At 47.1% G+C, this 8369-nt stretch overlaps 1 protein-coding gene across 2 annotated transcripts; it reads right to left on the reverse strand.

The window, feature by feature from the left end:
- Positions 1–2729: 2729 nt before the first annotated feature.
- PRR15 (proline rich 15) lies at positions 2730–6080 on the reverse strand. 2 transcript variants are annotated; one of them, XM_061165452.1, is made up of 2 exons: positions 5549–6080; positions 2730–3855 (listed from the first exon to the last, which is right to left on the reverse strand). In XM_061165452.1, exon 2 carries the CDS (start codon positions 3715–3717, stop codon positions 3337–3339), a length of 381 nt encoding a protein of 126 aa, XP_061021435.1. In that variant the 5' UTR covers positions 3718–3855; positions 5549–6080; the 3' UTR covers positions 2730–3336. The 2 variants fall into 2 exon arrangements, with proteins under 2 accessions (XP_061021435.1, XP_061021436.1); XM_061165453.1 differs by lacking the exon at positions 5549–6080 and adding an exon at positions 4028–4145.
- Between the last annotated feature and the right edge of the window lie 2289 nt (positions 6081–8369).

Genomic DNA, 8369 nt, shown 5'->3' on the forward strand with positions numbered 1-8369 from the left:
GTCCTAAGTGAATACAAAACAGAGTCTCTGCTTTTGAAATGCAAGTCACAATGGGGTGAACAACAGAGCACGAACATAAAAGGACTTTCAATGACCTGTGATATGAGTTACAGCTTGGTCACCGACTGCAAGGGCAGTCACTGGGGCCAAAACTACCTTGTATATATATTAATAATTATCGTGGTTATAAAAATATTTAGCAAACACACTGCTAGATTATTGTCCCTTTTTTCCACATAATTTGAAAGCATGGCATGAGAATTTCTTTAATTTTTTCCAAACTTGTGAGTGAAATTTCATTTGCCAAGGGCTTTCAGAGAACAAAGGTCTCTAACCTAATTAACTCCAAACTTAAACATTTTCCCTTTATTTAATATAAAATATCTTGAAGTTTATACATTTTCGAAATCTGTATATATGTTATGGGAATGTAATTAATCATCTGCAGAGCACATGAATCCCAGCAAAGACACTTTGTCAGATTATCTCATCTTACTCATGATCTTTGTATCTCACCAATTTTGCTTGGTTTCTATTTCTCTGAGTTGGGATTAAATCAGTGAATTCCTCCCACTGCATAATTAGGACTGCTTTAAAACTATGTAATTACAAACCTCAACAGCCAATTGTACATTGCACTCATTGTCATAACTGCCATTAGCATGGTTTTAAATTCTTTCAGAACTGTGGGGAAAGATGTTCTGTTAATAAGTTCCACTGCTATATGCCTGATATTGATTATCTGCGGCAATTGTAGACTTCGATGGGATCCAAAACTAGACACAGAACCTGGGAAAATGCCAATGTTTTGTGAATTAAAGGAATTTTTAAGAAAAAAAAATTTCCCTACAACATTAAAACTGTTGATGAAAGAGTTAGTATAAGATTTTAGAAGTATACAATGGCCAGCTTAATTTTATAAATGGGTACAGATCTAATCTATTGGTCTTCTTAGGAGGAGAAAAGCATTTTGGGTAGTTATCCACTCTAATTTTGACTACTTACAGAAATTAGAATATTTTATGAAGGTGTTTCAAAGCCTGATTTGACAGTTTCTGCTCTGTTCACTCCCACTGCTGGTCAGCCCCCAATCTCCTCCCTTACAATGAACTTCTGTGAGTCCAAGATCCTGACTCCCTCATCTTTATTAAAGTTAGAGGCAGTAGGTGTGTGTATGTGCTTGTTAGTCGCTCAGTCGTGGCCGACTCTTTGCAATGCCATGGGGTATAGCCCACCAGGCTCTTCCATCCATGGGATTTTCCAGGCAAGAATACTGGAGTGGGTAGCCATTTTTTCCCCAGGGGACTCTTCCTGACCGAGGGATTGAACCCAGGTCTCCTGCATTGTGGGCACTTTTTACCATCTGAGCCACTAGATAGGCCCTCTTAAAATCGTTGTAACGTCCTCCTCATTCAGAAAGCTCACCCCGATGAGACTTTGGTCAAGTATCAAATATAAAACCAAAAAAACTTCATGATTAAAAAAAAAGAAAACCACCTCACAAACTCTCTTTTAAGAAGGTAAGGTGTTCATAATCCCCACGAAAACAGTTTCTTTTGGAGTAAGTTTTTAGTTATGTGCTCATGGATCAAATGGTACACTCTATGACTTTGCTGATATCCAAGCTTGATTGACTAATTTAAATCCACTTAAGCCATTTTCATCACGTTTCTTTGCTAAATCTCTTTAGACAATCAACATGCTTTGTTATAAGTTACGAATTTGAGAGAACAAAAAACTATATATAATAAATTCAGAAGCTCCAATCAAGCTCTTGTCTCTCATTATCCACATTATGTATATATTTATATATATACTTTGATCATTATAATTTCCCTGCTATGCATTTCTTGGGGGTGTGTGCATGCTCAGTTGTGTCGACTCTTTACAACCCCATGGACTATAGCCCCCCACAATTCTATGTCCATGAGATTTTCCAGCAAGAATACTGGAGTGGGTTGCCATTCCATCCTCCAGGGGATCTTCCCAACCCAGGGATCAAATCCTGTCTCCAGTGCCTCCTGCATTGATAGGCAGATTCTTTACCATTGAGTCACCTGGGAAGCCCCCATGCATTTCTTGATGTTTATAAATGAGCTGAATTGTGGTGGGAAAAGGTCCCAGGGGATCTTAACTACAATAAAGCTCTTATAATTTGCTGGAAGCTAGTGGTATTCATTTACCCAAAGTTTGTAACAAAAGCAAATAGGTAGATTTTTGTTAAAAATCTTCAGGTTGGTAGATCTTTAAGGCTTTGCAACTAGATAAATGCATACTGTAGAATAAAGCAATTAGCTTTTAAAGCAAAGTGAGTGGGGAAAAAAGCTGGCTCTGCACAAACTTAGGGTTCAGTCCACCTGTTTGAATAAGTATTTTTAGATAATTGTGAGTCAGGTTAATAACAGATACTCAAAAGAGCTGTTATTAGCATAGTGACTTATTCTACCTTATGAAGGTGCACTGAAGTAAAAAAGAAAATGTAGGAATAATGAGTTGACACCTCCCCTCTTTTCCTCCAATCTAGTTGATAAACAGGAATATCCAGCTAACTGATTCCAGTTTGGGTGTTGGTAATTTCTAGACATGTTCTCCTCTCTGCAGTTTTTTGAGAGGACCTCTCAGGTTATGTGGCAAATGATTAACTCTGTCACTTTGGGTTTTGCATACCTGCTTTTAAGTATGATGGGTTTCAGTCTTGCAATGGAAAAAAATACAAAAGTCACCTTAAGTCTTACAGTGCAACAATTTTAATAGTCCTCGCTAAAATAGGCAGTACAGTTTAGCAGGTCAACATTAAAAGCAATCTTGCCTTATTTAAAATGCTTCTACTTAAGAATGATTCCTGCTCTCTGCCATCCCTTCACTTAAGGTATAAGCCTGAAGAAATATTCCCAAAGTGCATTTTTTTTATTTCTCATTAAAGATAGCACTGGGATTTGCTTTCTAATAGCAAGTCCAGAATCAGAGCATGCCATCCTTGTTGGAAGGCTGCACAGTTTCAGTTGAGTTAAGGTCTCTTAGAGAAGTACCCTTCTCATTTCCATGGGGGACGCAAAAGCCACGTAAGTTTTTCGGAAAAAAAAAAAAAAAATTATACCAGATTCCTCTGTGGTATCTTCTCTTACCACGAATAAATATTTAATGCATCCTTGAGTCATGAACTACCAGAACACTCAATTGTCACGTCAGTTTCCAGGACAATAAAATCTGGAGGCCTGGTGCGAATATTCTGAATTTGGTGGGATGAGACTCCACGTACAGGGAGGGTCAGAATTCTCGGGTTTAGAACTGGGGACTGAGGAGGTGTGATGGGAAGAGAGTCCTGGAGCTCTCGGGCTATTGCTTGTCGTCGTGGGGGTCACCAGGGAAGCTGGCTTCCTCCGAGGACCTGACTCCCTCGGGGAGCAGAGTGGCGCGCACTTTTCTCTTCTCCTTAAAGCGGCCTGAGCGCGAGATCTTCAAATTTCGGCGGCTGTTGCCCGATTTCTCCCCGCCCAACTTGTCTAGCTTGTGGGGCTCGCCGGCGCCCCCGAGGAGACTGGGGTGCTGATTCTCCCGGGAACTGCTCGACCAGTCCTGGACGGGCGGCGCGGGTTCCCCGGGGGCAGGCTGGGCTGGCGGCTGCGCACCCCCGGCGGCCTCCTTGTTTTTCTTCCTGCTGTTCGTTAGCGAATTCCACCAGGAGCCTGAGCTGCCGGTGCCGCCGCCGTCGGCCATAGCAGGCCGGCCGAGGGGCGCTGGGCGCGGGGCGCGGGGAAGGGCCTTGGCGGCAGCAGCTGCTCTTGAGTCCACCCGACCCTGCCCCGGCCTCTCGCGAGCGGGCTGCGGGCTGGGAGCAGAGGCCAGCGGCTTGTGCTGGGGAAGAAAACAAAACTTGGTTACTGGGTTTGTCGAAGTCACGTGCGCCCCAATCCCACTTCCTCTCCTGTGCTCCGGCGGGCACCGGATCGGCTGTGGTCGGATGGTCCGCAGCTTTCAGAGCTTTCAGAGCGCCTTGCCGCTCCCCCCAGAGCGTAGGGGGACGAACCTCCTCCCCGGCGCCGCCTTCTGGTCTGGAGACCGAGTCTTGGCGCTCCCCGGCTTCCAGGATAGGGCAGTGGTCCGCGCTCGAGGGCCACCCAGGGGTGGGTGCCGGGGCTTCAGGATTAACCAGGCCCTAGAAGGAAAAAGGCCCGTCCTGTCAGTCTGCCCCATTGTAAACGACGCCCAAAGGTGACCCACCCGGCCCAGAACGACGAGGGCGCCTGGACGCGAGCGCGTCCCCGCTGTAGGTGAGCACGAACAGTAGACCGCAGACAGTTCCGAAATTTCCGTCAAAGGTTTTTGCTCCCTCGACTTTTGTCCCGGGATACTTTTTCGATGTCGTTTTTCGAGGGCGGGGACTGGGGATTTACAGACCAGCAAGAGTGAGAGACAAGCTCGTGGTGTTCTGTTTTGTTTCTTTTAAATTCTGCTTTTGACAAAACGTCTGCCTTGTGACTTTCAGAGAAGCATGTCTAGACTTCCCTTGAAAACCGCCGTCCTACTCTTCCTTTTATTCCCCAAAGACCAATCTTGCGTCTCTTTGAAGCCACCCCCGGTCGGCAGTTGAGATGAGCCCAAGTACCTCTTTCCTTAGTTCTGTATTAAAATATGCACCGAGTCTGTGTGTACTAGGCAACTCAACTCGGGATTTTTAGCTCAAATTAAAGGCTTCTGTTCTTGCGCAATTCCCTCCTCCAAAGGAGAGGGCGCACAACGGAACTCCAATCTGCCCTCCTCCCAGCTTTAAAACAGCACACAGCGGAACGAAAAGGCAAAAAGTGTTATTAGCACTTAAGGTGCGAATATCAGAAGCGAGACTTCTCAGCCCGCTTTCTGTGCTGGGTCTACACCGCACTAACTCCACGAATGAGTAGGATTCGCTGGCGCCGCGGCTCATTTCCAGGTTTCCGCTGGGCTGCTTCCCATCCCACGCGCGCGACACTCCTGGGATTCGCCGGCGCTGGAGAGCGAAACTTCGGCGGTGTTTGTGGTTAGAAGCTCTCCTTCCTAAACCGCCCGGAGAGAGAGAACCCGAACGCCTACGCCAGAGGCAGCCGCGGCCTCGGCTGAGCTGGGAGACCTTGGCAGCGGTTCCTCCCCAAGACTCCCCGAGGGCACACTCGGGCTGCGACTTGAAAACAATAGAAGAAAAAAATGGCCCAAAGTTGTTTCCCTGCTGAAGGCACCCACACCCTCTGGCACAGTTTGCAACGGGTTTGCAAACATCCATTCTCCCTCCACTTTATAGATCGGAAAAGCACCCCCAAGTTGTTCACTGATGGTGGTGGTGGTGATAGTGGTGGCTGTTCTGATGCTGCTTTCTGTCTACTACCCTACGCTGTCTTCTCCACAATCAACTTTGTATGCACAGAAGGGCTATGCACGTATTGCTCAAGGAAAACATTGCAAATTACGCAGAACGCCTGCTTCTAACAACTTCTCCTCGGGAGCTGGGGGAGCTCCCCAGGGTGACACCCCGGAATACGCTCTGGCTTGGAGGACGGAGAATCACCCCATCGCTCACCTGCTCAGGCTTCCCTGGACCCCGTGGCTCCGCGCCTCTCTCCCCGGGCAGAGTCGGGAGTGCGTGCGCTTGGGTTAATCTGGAAGTCGGGGCGCGGCGTCCCTCTGTTTGGTCTTGGAGAGGTCGAGCTTCTTTCTGAAAGGTGTGCCAGCCGAAATCGCTGCAGTCCAGCTAAGTCGATTGCTGCGGCTGGTCTCCCCTGGCGCCTACGATTTCCTGGCGCAGCGGCGACAGTAGCCCGGAGCTCCAAGTGTGGTTGGATCCGGCTGGAGGGCCCGGCGGTGAGTGGGTGCCAGGCTCACTGCCCCAGGTGAATGGCCAGGCAAGCTCTCCCGCCTAGTAGTCTTTCATTCTCGGACGCGTCCCTTTTCCCTGGTAGCACCGCCCGGGAGCGGCCGGAAGATGGAACCTCAACTGCTCACTATGATGCATTGAACCTCCCTACCGCGTCGGTCCAGCGCGGGAGAAGACATCTGCCCACCTGCTGGTTATTCGCCAAGTGACTCTGGAAACCAGAACTCCCGGGCAGCGGGAAGAAAGGAAAAAAAAAAAAAAAAAAAAACAACAACCCAGGAGGCGGCCACTGCAGCCACAGGTGCAGGTAGAAAGTTCGCGTTCCCGCCCTCCAGGGACGAGATTGGACCAGGTCGCATACGTGGCGCCAGCCTTAGGATGTCTGATTGGAGAAAGGCTGTGTGCGCCGCTCCGGAGCCGGACTCCTGGAAGGAGAAACGGAGGCCGGGAGATCAAGGCTGCAGGTGGGCGCCGGTGGACAAAAGTTGTCGCAGTTCTCCCTCTGACCCTACCCCAATTTCTTTTTTTCTTTACTCTTCGGTTCTCAGGCTGTGGTCACTCAACTCCTGGAATCTCAAGTTTTGTAACTCTCAGGCAAAATATTGCAGAGCTGCAGGCGCCCTGAGTCGAAAGGCTGTAACATTAACAAGTTCGTTATGTGCTAGCCAGGCGCTGTTCCAAGCGCTTTCTATGGATTAACTCATTTACTCCTCCTCCCAGCAACCCTAGGAGGTAAGAACTGTGATTATCCTTAGTTGACAGGCGAGGAGAACTTAGCTGTGAAAGGTAAACGGTTGCCCAAAGTTACACGGCTGGTACCTGGTAGAGCTGGATTTGTACCCCGGAGATCTGCCTCCGGCTTCCGGGGTCTCGTGGGCACCTTATACCACAGCTTGCCCTTCAGTGTCGGGCTCTTAGCACGACTCGGTGAGCATGGGAATTACCTCTTCTCGAGTCTGGAAGTCCGTGGACCGCCACTGCACTCGGGGAGTACAAATCAGCCCAGAGCTGGAAGTCAAGTGAACCTGCCCATTGCCGGTCAAGTTTCAGGAGGCTTTTGTTCCCAGGAACAAATGGGTGGTTTTTGTTACCTGGACAGAAAGGCTTTGACATCGGGAATTTTCACTAATAAAGGCAGAGTTGCAACCGGCTTCATCTCCCAGGATGCATTTCTTTTCCAAAGAACTGTTTTGCTGCTCCATGAGCTCAGTGTATAACATCTCTGAAGGACTGGAGCAGCTGACATCCTAGCATGTTGGTTCTGAGGACTTTCTGAAGGGGTGAAAGTAGCGGAATAGGACATGATACCTCGGTATTCCATAACTTAAAATTTGGAATGAATAGAAATTCTTATAGATGGTTTCAATGTGTGAAATACGGTAAAAATACAAATACTTTATATTTTTAACTTCTTAGTTTAGCATTCTTGGATTTTTAAAATGATAACCACAGCAGCATGTATTTGAAAGTGATGTATTTTCGTATATTTGTTGGAATTAATTTTAGAGAGGAAACTTGCAATCCCAGCACCAGAATGGAACAAAGATAAGCCACCAACTGTGAGAGGAGGACTGGACAAGTTGTCACAGTCCCATTCTGTTACAGAGAAGACACGGGACCAAGGAAGAAGGCCCTGTCCGAGGAACCCTCACCACTCGAAAGTGGTCGAGCTGGGTTACTATGTTGTTTGTTGATCAAATGGGTGAAGGAAAAAACACATTTAGGAAAAGAAAATGAGTCTTGCCAAAAGGCTCCTCATCTAGCATGACTGAACAGAGGGTCAGCATTTTCTTAATAGATCAACATCCAACTGCTGAAATTAAACAAGTTCAGTCTCTTACATCCCTCCCATTTGTGTTTAACAACTTTTTGAATACTTCTATGTTTCATTGGTTTGATAACACCTTACACATAACCCTTGAGTGCAGTAAAAACATTAAAATGGAGACCTGAGAACTAAGAAGAAATGAGGTATAAGGGACTAGGGAGATAGAGAATGGGTGATCACTTCAGTCAAAGGGAAGAGCACACACAAAAACCGTGAGCTGTGAAGTAGCTTAGGATTTTTAAGGAGTGAAGAGGCCAGTGTGATCTGAGTGCAAAGTGAGCTGAAGCACTGCAAGAGACAAAGCTAGAAAGGTGGGTGTGAGCAGACCATACAGGACCTTGTCACTTGTAGGATTTTTGAACGCAATTCATCAAAAGGAAAGTAACATGGTAAGATTTGCATTTAAAATATCACTGAAGCTGTACAGAGTAGATGAAAGAGGGGACAAGATGGGGCTAGGGGAAAACCAGGTAGGAACTGTTGGAATACTTCAGGTGGGATATTTTGATGGCTGATGGGAGAGTGCTGGAAGTGGGGATGGTGTGCATGAGAGGAGAATGTGTGAGGAGAATGTGTGCATGCAATCACTCTATTTAGTTGTGTCCCACTCTTAACAACCCCATGGACTGTAGCCCACCAGGCTCCTCTGTCCATTGAATTCTCCAGGTAACAATACTGAAGTGGGTTGCCATTTCCTCC

This window comes from Dama dama, chromosome 18 (assembly GCF_033118175.1).
Source record: "Dama dama isolate Ldn47 chromosome 18, ASM3311817v1, whole genome shotgun sequence".
Lineage (NCBI taxonomy): Eukaryota > Metazoa > Chordata > Mammalia > Artiodactyla > Cervidae > Dama > Dama dama.